At 38.7% G+C, this 17,741-nt stretch overlaps 2 protein-coding genes across 4 annotated transcripts in view; one reads left to right on the forward strand and one right to left on the reverse strand.

The window, feature by feature from the left end:
* mapk8ip2 (mitogen-activated protein kinase 8 interacting protein 2) overlaps window positions 1-16,747 on the reverse strand; it is a 36,068-nt gene extending 19,321 nt beyond the window's left edge. The window contains exon 1 of one of the 3 annotated variants that reach the window (XM_027015124.3): window positions 16,133-16,747. In XM_027015124.3, coding sequence (XP_026870925.2) covers window positions 16,133-16,197 — 65 coding nt within the window. In that variant the 5' untranslated portion in view covers window positions 16,198-16,747. Of the gene's footprint in view, window positions 1-15,625; window positions 15,755-16,132 lie in introns of those variants that run through there. The other 2 variants (XM_027015126.3, XM_027015125.3) reach the window with 2 other exon arrangements.
* Window positions 1,326-7,257, forward strand: LOC113580521 (gastricsin). The gene is made up of 10 exons (XM_027015129.3): window positions 1,326-1,570; window positions 2,607-2,684; window positions 2,962-3,106; window positions 3,180-3,297; window positions 3,461-3,579; window positions 3,809-4,008; window positions 4,260-4,376; window positions 5,379-5,532; window positions 5,741-5,836; window positions 6,792-7,257. Exons 2-10 carry the CDS (start codon window positions 2,626-2,628, stop codon window positions 6,948-6,950), a joined length of 1,167 nt encoding a protein of 388 aa, XP_026870930.3. The 5' UTR covers window positions 1,326-1,570; window positions 2,607-2,625; the 3' UTR covers window positions 6,951-7,257.
* Window positions 16,748-17,741: the final 994 nt, after the last annotated feature.

Genomic DNA, 17,741 nt, shown 5'->3' on the forward strand with positions numbered 1-17,741 from the left:
TTAAAATAAACACACAAGGATAAAGCATCTAATCTAAGAGAAACATTTCTGCACACATTAAGTCCCTATATTGTGAGTTACTGTTCAATGGGAAGGCAAATATGTGTGTGGGATGGGTGAGAGTCTGAAGTATCTGAGAGTCTTACAAGCACACAGGAAGCACATGGTCTGCCTTAGAGAGAATTAAAAATCTCCCTTCCCTCTCAAATCAGATATCCATCTCTGGGATTTTCAGTAGCTTCACTCATGCACGCTGCTGATTTGCTGATAGATATGCAGGTTAGCAAGTTGCTAAACAGGCATGTCCGATAGGGCTCAGTGCAGTGGCAGAAGACATTACCCTAAGCCTGTCCTATACTAACTGCTAAAACAGAGATGGCACCAGTTCTGCTTTACCACACTCAGTTGAAGGCAATGCTGCAATGCTGCAATGCAGCTTTTCACAGCTCAAACAACTCAATCACAAATCCCTGGACTCTAAAGGAGAGAGAGAGAGAGAGAGAGACAGAGAGAGAGAGAGAGAGAGAGAGAGAGAGAGAGAAATATACCAAATTTACTGTATGACAATATTCTCCTTTTGAAATGACAAAGATCTTAAATTTAATGTATGAAATGTGTTATGGGTATCTGACTTTTGTAACATTTGAATACTCTTATTGGAAAGCACTATTAAACACTTGTGAAAGCTTTAAACTGTCTAAGCTTTTCTAGAATTTTGCACCATTATATATAATTCTTAAATGAAAGTTGAAATCTTTAAAAAAAAAATGTATTTAAAAAATGTAATAAACAGTTACCTAAAAGTAAAGGAAGTCAGCTGAAAGTCTGGGTAATTTATGCTAAAATTTGTTAACTAAATGCATTGTATTTAAAGCAAATGGTTGCTATACTGAGATATCCAAGATTGGAGAAACATGTTTCAATCTTCAGGAACACTGATTTGATCCCTCCCTCTTTCTTGCATTTCATTTTTCTTGTAAAACTAGCTTGTAAACTTTTTAGAGAAATGGTACAAGATGTTGTAATAAAGGAAGCACCCTACCCAGGGCTGACAGGAGGTAAATGTGAGCTCTGACCACTGGGCCAAAGAGCTACCTCCTTGGAACAGCACCCAGAGCACCCATTTAACCTTCCTTACTGATGGTCTCCGTTACACTATCCTCCCTTTCAGAGGGTGGTGGTGCCCATCACAATGCCTTCACCTCTGGGAAGCGTCTCCAGTGCATGACACTGTCCATGTGTCCCTCAGCACACAACTACCCTTTCGATCATGCCTCTCATCAGGGGTCCTCACACTGGGCTACACCATCCCCTCACAGGAGGGGTGGGCTCACCAACCCAGGGCATGCCCCCAATGGCCTCACCACCATCCCACTTCTGACATCATGTGTAACAAAGTTTGAAAGCAGCCACCATACCCAGTATTCAAACTATGGGCTGACAGGAAGTAAATGTGAGCTCTGACCACTGGACCAAAGAACCAGCTCCTTGACACAGTAGCCAGAGAACCCATTTAACCTCGCCAAGTGATGGTCTCCGTTACCGATGTATACTTTATGCAACTACAAAGGTAAGAGATAAAATTGGTGTTGTACTGTTAGCTTGTAGACAATTAACACCATCCTCATGGCCCTGAAAATATGAAATATAAATAGCTGTGATATTAGAAAATGCTTAATATAACAACAGTAACCTTGAGCTTTTCTATTTTGACTTAATGGGTCATCACTTTATCATTTCATTTTTGATAAGAAATGGAATATTTATTTTTCCTTTTGCCAAGACATGCAATCACCATTAAGCAATGAAAGTGAGATAGCTGTAACCTTGAGAAAGCTCTTACAGTAATCCTAGCAGAGATTAAAGTGCAATTTTCCATTGAAATGCAACTATTTTGAAAACCGTATGAAAATTGTCATCATCTTGGGAAATGTTTTGTCCATGGAAAGAGGTAGTTTATGTAGTAATGTTCCAATGCTGCAGAATGCCATCTATGTATTGTTGCCCTCACATTTCAGAGTGTAGCTTTATGTTTTCAATATGTCAGAAAACACAACATGGGGTTCTTTTGTGTTGTTTTCTTTACTGTTTTGTTGCTTTTTGAATTCAGTTCAATCTCACAATACCCCTTTTCTCTGCTTCTGCTACTTTTAGACTTTTTTTTTTTCTTTTTTTTTTTCTTCTCTCACCCTGACCATTATTTACTTTATACTTAAAGTACTACTTGAAAGCTGAATAATGTATATGGAAGAATGTAAGTGAATAATATAACGAATATATAAAAATGTAATAATTTCTTGGAACTTTGTGTTCATGCACAGTCCATACACAAAAATAATTAATATTCTTTTGTCTTTAGTGCTTTCTCCTTGAGAGTCCATCTATTTGTTAAGTGGTGCATGACTTTATTTGTGGTGGCTTATCAGTGTTATCATGAGGAAGGCCATGTTTTGGGGGAGTAGTTTTAAAGGCTTACTGCCATCAGAGAGAAAGTGCTGGTTCAGGTAAAAGAGAGTGTATGCATGAGGATGTGGTGGGGTGGATATGTAGCGCCTGCATGCGTGTATATAAAGTCAAGCTGCAGGTATACCTGTGTGTTCATTTAGGCAGAGGCTTTGAAGAATCATGATGAAAGGTTTGATCATCCTTGTGGCATGTCTCGTCCTCTCCGAGGCAGTCATCAAGTAAGAGTTACACTTCTGTGTCTCAATCCTTGCTTTTAAGCATTGAGTTTTTGTAAGAAGACTTGTGTTATCATTTGCAAGACATTTCGCATTACATACATGTGAGCTGCTTCAGTCTCCTCAACTTGGTATTACCCACTCTATTTCTTATGTGTCCTTTTACTTTACCTACTGGATTTGAGTTGTGTGGGCATGTTTAGGTAACTGGTCTTAGAGATGAGCAGAGTAATGCTGCTTTTATTTGATTGTTAATCTGAGTTTTTATCCCTCTCTACAGGGTTCCCCTGAAAAGGTTCAAGTCCATCAGAGAGACACTGAGGGAGAAGGGAATCCATCTACCCTACAGTGATCCAGCCCTCAAATATCAACCTCCTGAGGTCCTGGCCACTTCCACCATTGAGCCCATGACCAACTATGCTGATGTAAGTGCAAGGCCAAGTGTATGTCTTAACCCACCCACAGCATCAGCTGATTGGTTTATGGCTTTTATTTCAGTCATCCTACTACGGCGTGATCAGTATCGGCACTCCTCCCCAGTCCTTCCAAGTTCTCTTTGACACAGGTTCTTCCAATCTGTGGGTTGACTCCATCTACTGCAACACCCAGGCATGCAGTAAGTCCATCTTCATGCACACTACAACTTTTACTGATGACGCAAGTGAATGTATTAGGAACACCGACACCTGGTTGATGTATGAACACTGCCACTAAAGACAGCAAAAAGGAAGCTTTGTGGTGGAGTCAAAGCTCAGCTACAGTGGATTTTTTCTCCTCAGCCACCCACACCCAGTTCAACCCCAGGCAGTCGACCACTTACCAGTACACCTCCCAAACCTTCTACCTGCCCTACGGAGCCGGATCTCTCGATGGCGTTTTTGGTTACGACACAGTCACCGTGAGTGTGCCAGCTTGATCAAAGTCGACCACATTAGACATACCACACTTTGACATACTGTCACCACCCTAAGTTCAATAATGTTAGACATACTGCAAATTGTAAGACTTACAGTATATCATAAGCTAAAGTCAATTAACAGAGAGGGTCGATGCTTAAGGAACATGTATTTATGGAAATGAACAGACAATGAGATCCCACAACTTTATGTATTTTTTGCCTTCATTAGCTGTCTGGAATCACCATCACTGATCAGGAGATTGGACTGAGCACCAGCGAGCCAGGCCAGAATTTTGTGGTTGCCCAGTTTGATGGAATCCTTGGTCTGGCCTACCCCTCTCTTGCTGTTGGCAATCAAATTCCTCTCGTAGACAACATGATGCAAAAGGACCTCCTCAATCAAAACTTGTTTGCTGTCTATCTCAGCCCGTGAGCAAGATATATTAGATATCAATATGAGAGAAGAACAATACAACACCTATAATTCACAGAAAGCTGCAAAGGTTTTCAGTGCTTCCAGGCCACTTCCTTCTAAAGGGGCTGGCACAATCAATCTAGTCATAAATATATTCATACATACAGCTATACTACATTGCTTGGATAAAACACTAGATATTCTCTGCTTTATGTGAGATGGTATGTTATTGATATGGGTCAATGCCTAAACTTCTCATTTTAAGGAATGGTGAGTCTGGCAGTGAGGTGGCTTTCGGTGGTGTGGACCAAAACATGTATCAGGGTTCGCTCTACTGGACACCTGTGACCAGTGAGACCTACTGGCAGATTGGCATTCAAGGGTGAGAACAGATCATTTCACCTTATTCTTATCAAGCCTAATACTGCTCTTAACTCTAATATGAAGAACATTTAAAGACATTATAATGATCCAATGATATCCTATTTGGCACAAATTTCTATACATGACCCTTAATGCACTTTTCTAGATTAACTTGTGTGCAAGTGGGGTTGGGCAAATAGAAGAGGCCACTGTCCATTGTTGATGGCTGGCAAACATTATGATATTGAGCCAGCATCATAATGCCACACACATGCCCACTCCACACCAACAGCAGGGCACACCCTGCTTGCTTTCATCTCAGTATCTCTGCCACAATTTGGAAAATATATTTATAATGCAGTACTTACTTGGAGATCATCGTGAGCTGTAGAACTGAGAAATATGTATTTTTAGTTGTGTCAAGTCCTTCCAATGAAAATCCATATATCAACCATTTTATTTTTTATTTATTTTAGTTTTTTATTTAGCACAACCTTTTACATTAAAATGCTAAGATATGCTTTATTAGACTTACCTTTATTCATGTAGGTATTTAAAAATAATACATACAATGCTTTATATATTTTTTATATATTTACATTTTGTAGACTGTACATCTCTAGTAAAGAAATTGTGGCAGTGGCGTTTTTCTACTTGAACTTACATTTCAATTTAAAACTACTGCCTTATAAACAGAAGAAATGCTTTAGTGACTGCAACATAATTTTAAATAAAAGTACATCAAACAATAATATACCAGGTTTAAGTGTTTATAGAAAAAAAAAAACACATATGGTTTTTCATTGCAAAGGATCATATAATTAATTAAAGTTGATATAATTAATGTTGCCATGTAGACATCATTATATGTCAGTTAGTTATACATTACCTGATCTATATCTGAGAAATCCATTTGACCAATGGGTATTCTGTACCAACTTCTCTCGTTCTTTCAAGATCCAAGTTACATTTAAGGTGTAGTGGGCATGCTTTACTGATCACCAGCATTGATATGGCTCAGGTTTCAGGTAGGAGGACAGGAGACTGGCTGGTGTTCTCGGTATGGTGGCTGCCAAGCCATTGTAGACACTGGTACATCTTCACTGACTGTTCCTCAGTCATACCTGGCTTACCTAATGCAATCTCTTGGAGCACAGCAGAACAGCTATGGAGAGGTAACTTACAATCTGACAGAAACTAAGCAATGCAAGGCTATAGTTTATTTTGTATAGTAATCTGACTGATGTTTAATATCTGAAGACAGCTAATGGATGCTAGCTTTCAAGACGAAAGGTTCAGTCATCACTCTGACCTGAGGATCAGAATGTAATTCCTTTGGGGGGTGGTTAACAGATCTTCACTGTCTAACTGTCTGCTTTACAGTATGTTGTGGACTGTAGCCAGGCAAACAGTCTCCCTTCTCTGACCTTCACCATAAATGGAGTGAACTTCCCTCTACCTCCCTCTGCCTACATCCAAGTAAGTTACAATCACTTGATACTGATATACTACTAGGTTCGACTAGAGGCATGAACTCCACATTAAAGTGCATTAGAACTTAAGTATCAATATACATAAATGTAATGCTTCAGAGAGTAAAACAACTGAAGAACTAGATGGTTCCCCTATCCAGCAACAACATGGGAACTGTCTTTGTGAGGCTTTGATCAAATAAACAGATTCCAATTTCCAGTGGTGCCAGCAGGATTTTATTTTACGCACAAGAACTGTCCATCCGCTTGCAAGCTACTTTTAAATGTATATGTTCCAACGTACGTAGATATCAAGCAAAGGAACATGAGAGCTATCGATTCAGGCTTTTTCCCCTTGCACATTACCGTGTAAACACTACCATGAAGCCTTTGATTACCCTACGTTTTCAAAGACCAGGACCGAAAAACAACAGCCAGCCAGCTAAATAAAAGGGGTCAAAATATGCTACTATATTAGCCACTAGATACTATCCATATTAAATGTAATCCAGACAAACATGCAGTAACCAAGCTGCTACAGTTAACAATCAAAAAGCTAGCTAGATGAGATTAAAGCATTTCTGCGTATTCATACACCGCGGGAGGATCAAGGATATAGTTGGCTGTTAGCTTCTATCATAAAGTTAATGCTAGCACTAAGAAGACTCAACCATTTTAGAGTAATAGTCTTTCTATTTTCAAAACCCTGAGAATGTTAAGTTTTCTTGCGCGGATTTCTATGTTTATTTGTTTGCTAACGCAAAAGATAAACTACATCCGGTTAAATCCAACATTGACAACAATCACGATTAAGCACCAGAAATGTTGATGATGTGATGACCTATATCCAGTGACATTAACACCAATCATTGGCATTGAAATGTATTTACATCATAACAATGAGCATGTACACAGTGGACGCAAAAAAAAGGCATCTCATTTTCTTTCCTTAATGTTCACAGGAAACTCAGAGTGGCTACTGCACTGTGAACATCTACCCCACCTACCTGCCCGCTCAAAACAACCAGCCCCTTTGGATTTTTGGAGATGTGTTTCTCAGGGTGTACTACTCTGTGTACGACCGTGCAAACAACCAAATGGGCTTTGCCTCTGCTGTCTGAACACCACGGCTTACACAGCACTCCCAACAGCACAAAATCTCATCTGATTTCACCTCCACCTCTAAACCACTGTGACCCTGTCACCCATACCTGACCTGTCATTAATTCCTTGCACACTCAAAAATCTCTACAGTAGATAACTAACCAAAGAGCTTGTAAATGTTTTCCTAACTCCCTCAGTCAGTGCCTTTCAGTTCAATTAAAGCAAAAAGCAAAACATGAAATTTCTAGTTTGCATTCTATGTACGTGTGTGTGTGTGTGTGTGTGTGTGTGTGTGTGTGTGTGTGTGTGTGTGTGTGTGTGTGTGTGTGTGTGTGTGTGTGTGTGTGTGTGTGTGATGTCACTGCAATATTCAAAGTCAAATATTGCTGAGACCTAACTAAAACATCATGGCTTCAGCCAGCCTCTCCTTCCTGACATTACAGACATTAAGGTGTTTCTGAGCTGAGTTTTCATAGTCTTTATAATGACATGAAATATAACAGGAGAATCTCTACAGATGTATATTGTAACAGTACACTGTTACACATGACTAAACATTTCTGTGTAAAACTTGTTTAAGAGAAAATGAAGACCATCAGAGACCTACTCACTGCCTAAGACCTTCCATCTAGGTTTCATAAATATCACTCAGCATAGACAGCAACCAACTGCAAGAAAGTTGTACAGCAGCTGGAAAACTAACAGAATCACAAATGAAACCCTGAAATAGCTCAAGCTTCAGTCTGCAAGTAGCCCTGTGCAAAACAAGAAACTCCAAGGAGTCTTAATGGAGTGGTGACTGAGAATAGGTGCTGAAGAGAAGTCCATTGACCCAAAACAGTGTTAAAGAGGAGGTGGGACAGAGGTTGTAAAAGTTCACTAATATAGAGCATCTTCCATATGTAAAAAGGCTTACATAAGAATCACATATTCTATATACAATACCGAAAAAAATTAATATGACATATAAAGCTATGTATATTTTATGCTATATGTAGAATATCCCCTTAATATATTAAATACCTCCTTTTGAATTTTACACACAGATATGTTTTTAATATTTCAAATGTTTTAAGTGTGTCAAAGGCAGTATATATGATATGAAAGGTACTATAATCATGTAAAAAATATATGTTTTATAATATCCAGCATATTTAAACTCAAGTGTATTTAGTCATTTTAATAGCAGCTGTTCCTTATCAGGGTTTTAAGTGCTCTATAAATACACCAATAGCAAGAGTAATTACAGAAATTATGTGCGTGTGTGTGTGTGCATATGTCCCCAGTATTTATGGTAAGTTTGATACAGGGTTGAGTGACCCTGAACTGCCTGCTTGTTTTACTCAGCTATATTAGTGCACAATTTCAGATTAATGTGTAATGCCAATAGTGCAACAGTGAAATAAGATCAGTTTAAATAAGTGCACCCTTACTTCCACACACCATATACTAGTCCACACACCATATACTAGTCCACACACCATATACTAGTACACACATACACACACACAGTGTATAAACATATAAACCTATAATACAGTGCATGTGCTGACTCTATGGACACAGCTAATGATATTCCTCACAGTGGACCATCAATAATGAATGTAGTCCACACAGAGCAGCTTTAGCAGATGCTGCAGTCCTGGGAAGCTCTCTCAAGTAGATTACATCCCTGTATCTCTGCACGTACCAGAAACAGTGCTTTACAAACAACTATTTAAATTTTGAAAACCAAAAACACTTCAATGTCCACCTAACCATATCATCACATTTACAAATTAGTAACCATTTGTACAAATAATTGAAATGAAAGGTTATGAATGGTTAAGATTAGGGCTAGTGTACCACATTCACACCTTTGCTTATGACTTCATTTGTAGAGAGTCCAAGGATATCACTTTTACCAATTGGCATGAATGTTTCAATGAGATCAGTGTATTGGCATGTCTCCAGGAGGGCAGGGGACAACAGAACAATACAGCATTAATTGCCAATGATCATGTTTTACTAATGATAAAGTGTACTAAATAGTTTTCTTGAAAAGCAACAATACGCAAAGTAAATTGTTCCTTATTTTAATACTGACCACAATGTCCAGGGTACTTTTTAAAAACATTTTATTTTTGTATTTTTGTGCTTCAAAACAATATGACACATCTATGGCATAAACAAGTGCAGCTGTATTGGCCAATTAGTCACAAAAAAAGTACATTTGTAAAAAGGAAAAATGACCTTACTAAGGAGCAAAAGTGGTATAATGTTGAGGGTGTAGAAAAACCCTTAAAACGGTAGCTACAAAGACCCAGATAGAGCCTAATAATGGCCCTAGAACACTTATACAAATCACAATTGATTTACCATTCACCCAGTCTTTCTAGAGAACAGATGATGCAGCTAACAGATGAGTTCACTGGTCCTGAATCATAATAACTATACCTGGTTCAATATTTCCAGTTCTGTCCACCCTACACAAGAACACTATACTCAAGAAAGCAGACAGAAAAACCTGTTTTTCCCTATTTTGTGCTGACCCTATTTTGAGGATATTTGCAGGTTTGTTTGTTACATAATGACAACAAAACAGCACATAAAGAAACTGAGCTTTACTCTTTAGCCCCACCCTTACACCCCTCCCTATGGCAACCCAGTACGGAATCCTCCCAAACAATTCATTCTTATTACAAAGGGAAGGGCCCTGTTCTGAGCACTGGAGTGTAACATCATCTTCCTGTCATGTTGCCATAGCAGCTGGTGCTGAGCAGAGAGTGATGTCACACCATTAGCAGAAGCCCCTCAGGGTTTTGTCACGTTAAGTAGGGTGAGGTCACCTTTACAGCTGATACTATGTCAACAACATCCTGCCAGAGTTTATGTTAATTTGCTGACTCATGCTCCTTTCTGTCTGAAGGTTTCAAATCAGCCATTTATGAAATCTGTCTGAAATTTATATTCATAGATTGAATAATCACTAAAATTATCTTAATAAATGTATTCACTATGCTCGATTCCAAATTTTTTAACATTCTTATAATGTGTGGGAATGAGAAATAAAGATATATACACTGAGAGAAAAAGAGCATAACCACGATCCAAAAATTCTTACTAGTAATAATACTACAAAGACTTGCAAAGTGGTTGACAACTTTCATCTCAATGCATGGTGCTAATACATAAAGAGGCAAGATGAGTGGGCTAGTGAAGGGCTTTCCCAAATCTGTGTTCTTCTTCTGAAACCGGCAAGAGGATTTCAAGAAAGCAACACTAATGACAAAATGCAGAAGAGGCCCAGTAGGTGTCACACACATACACACACAAACAGCCTTTACGCTATCACTGTACTGCATGTGTCCGCATAAATTAGGAAAAGCTAGGCAATGATCTAAATGGGTAGATAGGTGAACCAGGAAAAAAAGAACAAACAAAAGGCAGAAAAGGTATGAATGTAAATAAATATATTGCACATATAAAAAAACTAAACTGCAGAAATTGCTCCCTAAATATTTCTAGTATGGTTATCACTCTGAAAATCCCAGATTTTATTTGCTGTTTCACATCATTTGTGTCTCTCAACACCACCAGTGAATGATGAACAAAATTCTTTGTAAGCAGCCAGAGCTCCGAACTTTATTTTTCATTTCCACATCCGCACATTTCATTATGAACCTTTATGAACCTGTATGGAGAAGAATGCTAATGACAAGCAGAACTGTCAGTTTTAGAATGGTAACCAACCAGCAGTAAATATGTGTATCATAAAAATATAGAAGCTATGAGCAGGAATGGGAGTCTTCCTGCTACCACACTAGACAAAACGGCACGCTCTGTTGGTGTGCACCTGCAGCTGACAGGCCAGCAGTGTCGAGCAGCACCGCTTCACTCACGGGCTTCCCAGACATCCGCAGCAGCCCGCTACATCGCAGCAGTGAGCTGCTTCAAAGCCCAGCATGTTGCCTAAGCACGCACACCACTGCCTGCCTCTGATGTCCTTCTTGGCCTCGGCTGCAGACCTGTGGAGGGCTGATCCCCCACAAAAGTGCATTGCATTTAAGGGATCTGCAGGAAACGACTCAAAACACAAAATGAGCCCATTTTCTTCTAATCTGAAAAACCACAAAAATGAAATATGTAAATGTGATACAAGGAATGAAATCATTGGCCATATGTGTGAGTATTCACACACAGGAAAAGGAAATCAGAAAAGAGATCTCTTGAATATCTCTGGTATTTTCCTAGACAAAAATGAGATATGACGACAAGAAATTGAAGACTCTTAATTATGTCTTCTGCCACTCATTTTGTCCTCAGTAAAAAGACATTATCCCACATAAATTACAACAATGATCTGAACAAAGTCTCATACAAAACACATATGCACCTTTAAGAAAAAGCCAAACCACTGAGCACACACACTGACTAGGTTAGGCTCCTTTTTCACTTTTGTCGGCTCATTTTTACTTTTCATGCACGTTACTCAATACAAAGTGAATGTACAGAAATGCATTAGGCATTGGGCGGCTATTGTAAAATTTCAAAGAAATACTGCAGGCAAGATGAAATAGCAGTTATTTAAGTTTTTTTTTTTTTCATTTGGTATTGATCTACACATCATAATGTTACTGACTGACTAACAGTAACTGTTAGCTAGGTAGGTTTTTCAGCCTATGAATCACATGCAGATTCTGTGCATTACAGATTCTGTGTGTTAATGGTGTGTATTAAAGATACTTTTTCAAATTTATATCTTAATATTCTTAATATCTTCTAAATATTTCTTGAAAATATTTGTACCAAGCTGTAACATTTACTTGTTTAACCATTTTAGCTATTACTCATCTAACATTGTTTCTTTTCTCAGAGAGAACAACTTTAGACAATACTTGAAATTATTTTAGATTTTAGATTCTATAGAATTTCTATAGTTTGTCTACAGAATATCCAAAAAGAACCTAGTAAAACTATTGTAATAGTAATACTATACTTTTTAAGCAGTTATTGTATAATAAATACAGTACATTCTTCTGTGTTTAGTTGAATTATATTGCTACCTGTACTAGGATATTTTTATACTGTGGCTGTTCCACTGGCAGAAATGATGAAAACACTGAAAGACTAAAGCAAGAAAAGAATGAGATTTCCATCTCCTACATATACAAATTTCCAGTTTGCATTTAATCTCTGGAATATTTTGTCTCATTTCTCAACATTGTTCCCTAAGGAATTTTAAATGAGATCTAAGTGAGATTTACCTTTCTCTCTCCTGAGCCTTCAATGACCAATCTTTAAGCAATAAACCTTTCTTATGGGCATGTGAGTGTTGGGTTTCAATAAATTGTCAGTGTTCAAACAGCTTACTTCCATTAACTTCCACTATAATGCTGATTTGATTAAATGATTATTCAATACTCAAAGGCTTTCTTTGTGTATGCTAATGAAACTCACAATTAAGGAGCAACAGAGATAATAGATGTATTTCATACAGATAAAGTAAAAATTCAGTTGCAATTTTTATTTTGTAACCCCCCCCCCCACACACACACACACACACACACACAGGATGACATGTCAGACATTTTGTGAATGTAAACCATTCACCTGTGTGTACACCCTGTCACTCAAGCCATGGCATAGGAAAACACACTTCAGTACAAAATCCCTCACAGAATACAACTAAAAAGAAGAAAAATCACATAATATGCCCATTGGGGAACTAGTTATGCTGCATATGAGAATGAGATTTCCTTCTACAGTACGGTATGAATTCTGTTCCTGAACAGATATTAATAGGCCAGTCCACCACCAGAACTCTCTCAATCAAACATACACACACACACACACACGCACCATTTATCCTAAGACAAACTATACAAAACAAAAAAAATACCAAGAAAGTGGACTGCTGTGAGTCCTTATTTTGTTTACAACACAAATACATTAATCCCTCAGTAAATCATGACAAACTATTCAGACACCTAGGTAGAAAATCCACATAGGACCGAAATAACTTATGAATCTCAGGCATCATAATCTATAACCTCATTGGGGGATGATCTAACATGCATCATTAAATTTAAAAAGGAAGATGACAGGAGCCCAAAACTCAGACCACAGTAGTGTACACAACAAATACAGAAGTCTGAAAATTAAATCATGATAATTCCATGAAAAAAAAAATATCGCCACATCACTCAATAGCAATCACAATAGTTGGAATGATCTTTGTATTTGGTATTAATACCAGGTTATAGTTTAATAGAACAATTTGAGTTTTAGTAACTAAAAATCCAGCTGTACAGACACACACACACGCACACACACACCATTGCATAAGGCTGCACAACAATGACTTACATCTATTCATCAGTGTATGCATTATGGTACTGTATCATATTTATGTTAAATGAATATGTTGTATTTATTTAATCAAATTTGAATCTGGCCTGCGAGTGAGTTTTCTCTGGCCCTAAGCTATCCTCCCCAAATTTTTCCAGTTACAATATCATTATTCAGAATGTCATTTTCACTAGTTACTTTTTGTGTGATAACTCGCAAAATATGTGTCGTGGCCATATTACATTTCACCGGAGTGTATCCCTTCCCCTTCCAGCCACAGGCTGCTTTGTCAGCATATTGAAAAAAAATCATGCAGGGATTTTTGTAAATCCAAATGAGTTGATTCAGTTTGAAGACTTCTAAGTAACAATACACATACACCATAAAAGCATATGTAGGATGGGCATCTGTGCTCAAAAATATGGGGGTGAGTGGCTGCTCATAAGAAGTCAATGAATATCTAAGTTCAGCAAACTCGTGCAAACAAGTAAAGGTCAGATTTAGTTAATTTAGTTAACAGTACTACCTATATATGAATGTATGAAGCATTAGAGATTTAGATGCAAAAAGAACCTAGAATCACTACAGAATCTGACAAAGGCTTTTGACTAATGTTCACCACATAACAGATATTTACCAAATAAACCCACTCAGCTGACATGTTTTACACAATCTGTAAATTATATGATTTGATGCAGATCACACCACCTTGAAAACCATTATCATTTTTATTTATAGACTCCAGGAAGGTACATATACAAGAGGACATCAAGACAATTCTAAGGAACTGTGGCTGAATTTGAATATTGGGTATATATTATTCACTGAGGCCAAATGTGAAATCTTTTGTTTGGACCAAAAAGCCATGGTTACGGCCCTGACTCAAAGGGTAAGCTACTCATATTCTTCTCACCTTATCATTAATTTGGGGTTTATATATTCATTATGTATGTTTGTGTTTTTTATGTTATCTGATTATTTTTGTGTGGTATCAATGGTATTTTAAATTCTGTAAGTGTGAGGTCGTCTACATGTCAAGAGCTTTCATGATGACCTTTGAGAAATCTGGAGCTTTTCTGCCTATATCCTCATGCATACTAAAATAAGAAATACATGTAAATACAAAAAAACAAATAAATACTTCAAAACAAACCTGATGACTGAATACTTCTGAAATGTGTCTTGTATTTTACTTTATTTTTTTACTCCTTGTTGTTTCACCTAGTGTTTCTCCTGAATGTTAATTAGATAATAACTAGGTAATAACTAATCTTACAGAAACTCAGAAAATAAATCCAGCATTGCATGCATCACCCCAGAGACACACACTCTACCTCTTGCTGTCTCGCCCACACAAGCGAACCCTTTGATAATACTATACTAAAGCACTAGAGAAAGCAGTGTAGATTTCATTATGAAAGCCTTCTTAAACAAATTGAGAATAAAAATATTAAAATCAGGGCTAGAGGAGTTAAAAGAAACTACAGAAACTATAGAAAAGGTAATGTATAAAAAAAGCATAGAGGCAGTGAGGGAGTGTGATACATACAGCACCTTACCAAGACTAGAGTGATCATTCAGCATTTCCTTTTTTGGGTGGTCCCCCCCCCCCCCTTGCCTACTTAAGAATGCTGCTGTAATCATTCATTTGTCTGTGATTTCTAGACACTGGTCATGTCTTGATGGCTCTCACACTCTTGACTGATTTCCCTGTTAACATGAAGCTTATGGTTAAAGTAACTTAATTGATCTGCTATTTTATTTGAATACCCAAAAGCTGGAGAAGATCTGTGTATCTGCTGAACTGTGTGTGTGTGTGTGTGTGTATGTGTGTGTGTGTGTGTGTGTGTGTGTGTGTGTGTGTGTGTGTGTGTGTGTGTGTGTGTGTGTGTGTGTGTGTGTGTGTGTGTGTTTAGAACAGGCTTTGAAATATACTTTACATACTTATGCCACACGAAAAAGTATAAAACAAAGCATCACATTCACTCCAACCTCTCCAAATAGGAAATGGGATCCCTTAACCAAATCTTTCCTTCCACTCACACAACACACTCACAAACACACACACACACACACACACACACACACACACACACTAACTGGGAAGGGGAACCACAGGTCTAAGGACCACCATTGCTCACATGATTATAACATTCTTTTTGTTTGTATTCAAATACATAGTATAGTGTGACAAATATCAAATTATGTTGGCTGTCAGAATCAATAATTATCCTATTTACTATAGGTCAAGTTAAATAATTGTAGCTTAGCATGTGCGTGTTAAATGCTCAACAGATGTTTTAGACGCAGTGGTAGATAAACCATCTAAAAAGGAAAATGAATAAATAATTCTCACACTCACATGGTAACAACGTTGATAACGTTAACAACTCATGAATAACCTTTGCATACAGATTCTGTTTACAGTTTGCATCATTGGTCCGATACGCTCCCAACAGGGCGTGGGCCTTTCCTTACAGTAACTGAGCCTGCGACAGGAAAGGAAATTGTGTTTCAGTCGTCTCATCTTTACGATCATTCCGCTAAATTGTTATATCAGGTACATTCAAGGACATTTATAAACGCACAAAAGCGTCCGAGGACAAACTGACCATAACAAACACATAATCAACAAATAACTAAACCGTGCAAGGACGCTGGACAGCCGTGCTTGCAGATTATCTCCGTTTGTCTGAAAGCGCTCGTGACATTGCCGCAACATAAACACTGCTGATACGTCCCGGCAGTTTACGGAGTTGAGGTAACCAGGCCGGGGTGAGCGATTCCCGGTCAGCGAGGTAGAGCTCGCCAAACCCAAACCCTTGCCCTTCAGTACGGCGATGGAGAGAGGGGACACTGCGCGTCTTACCTGCAGCTCGGAGGAGAGAGCGAGTGGAAGGTGGAGAGAGAAAACATCTCAGCCCTGTCCGCCATCTTCTTCCACTAATGACTCTAAACAGTGACTGCAGAGGCGGACGGCGCACAGCCCATTCACAGGCGATGGGGATGGAGACAATTACGATCAAGCGTCGCTCTGAATGTCCGTCTTTCTCTCCGCTTCAGCCACACTGCAGATGCTTCTGGCCCCGTCTTCGCTGAATCACACACACGCAATCAGGACCATCCGATTTGGTCTAACAGTCCACGCACTCAGACAGAGAAAAGACCAAATAAAATAAAATGTAAAAAAAATAAAAAATCAACAGACACGGGACGATACGAGCGAGGATAACCTTTCTTTTTCGCTCCTGCCATACACCTGCTAACAGACCAGGCGAAGCTCGGCGTAGCCTAAACTGCCTGCTGATGCGCTACGGCCAGCGATTGTGGAAGGAGGGGAGGGGGCAAACGTGGCGTCGCTGCGTACTTTGGAGAGGGTGGCAGATAGGTCTCCGTCCACAGCACGGATGCGTAAGATTTGCACCACGATGCTACGTGGGCAGAGCGAGCGAGAGGCCGTGAAAAAGCACTGCAGTTCAGAGAACGATCGAGCAAAGTCCGCGCCCTCTGGTGATGCTCGTTCTCATCAATAAGATCTGTGTCGGTGAGGCCTATAACAAAATGTTATCTCTCAAATATATAGGCCGGATATATACCATCTCATTATGGCAAATATAGAATAAAGGAATATACTTTTTTTTCATAATGAGGTAATGTCCTAATCAGACATGCAAAATAAAGACCCACGTTAGTGGAGAATTCAGAATTCATTAGCTTTTTTAGGATACACAAACTCAATACACGTTTCCTGGTGCTGAAATCACGGGGGCGTAATCTGTGAATGTATTCTCCCACAATGAAAAAACGTTCAAGGCGTTCCTGCGATCGGAATATTTGCTCCGCTGTGCAGGCATAATTTATGTAAGCGAGAGGGATGGGTGTGGGTGAAGGTGTAGATAATTGCTATTAACATAAGCAGTCAATTAGTCTTAGGATTGGCAATTTTGTTACGCCAGCTCCCCGCCATACCTACTCAGACCTCCAGAGGGAGTCCTCTCCATCAGAGTTTTCGTTTCCCCTCTGCACTGTCAACTGTCATTCGTTTAGAATTCGTTATTAACCTGTGTATTTATGCCCCTTGTCGTGCTAAATTCCTTTGCAATGTCTTGCCAACTAGTCGCTGAGCGTTTCTGCTCTTCGTTTTTATAAGTGTACTGACACTAGGGGGAATTCCAGAAAGCGGGTTTAACAAAACTTGACCTTGAAATCTCAGTTGACCTCTTACCTATACCCAGAGCCTGTTAGAATTTCAGTGATCAAAGTCCAGTAACTATGAGTATATTGAGCGCTGATAACGGGATTCAACATGCAAAATTCAAAAACTGAAGAGCTTCTTATTCAACTCAATCAAAATTTGAAGTAAGCGTTTGTGTATACAGACTAATACTATACTTTGAAAATAGCAAGTGTTGCCAAAGTAACAAATAAGGAGGGCCAGTGCACTTCCAGAGCTTAAATAGCAATAGTAAGAATTTGGT

This window comes from Electrophorus electricus, chromosome 6 (assembly GCF_041902795.1).
Source record: "Electrophorus electricus isolate QZ-2024a chromosome 6, ASM4190279v1, whole genome shotgun sequence".
Taxonomy (NCBI): Eukaryota; Metazoa; Chordata; class Actinopteri; order Gymnotiformes; family Gymnotidae; genus Electrophorus; species Electrophorus electricus.

Excerpts from the sequence above, each read along its gene's own strand:
- LOC113580521 (XM_027015129.3), top strand. The coding sequence starts at position 2,626 with ATGATGAAAGGTTTGATCATCCTTGTGGCATGTCTCGTCCTCTCCGAG. Across the intron at positions 3,580-3,808 it reads TTGGTTACGACACAGTCACC|CTGTCTGGAATCACCATCAC; the intron begins GTGAGTGTGCCA and ends TGCCTTCATTAG. Across the intron at positions 4,009-4,259 it reads TTTGCTGTCTATCTCAGCCC|GAATGGTGAGTCTGGCAGTG; the intron begins GTGAGCAAGATA and ends TCTCATTTTAAG.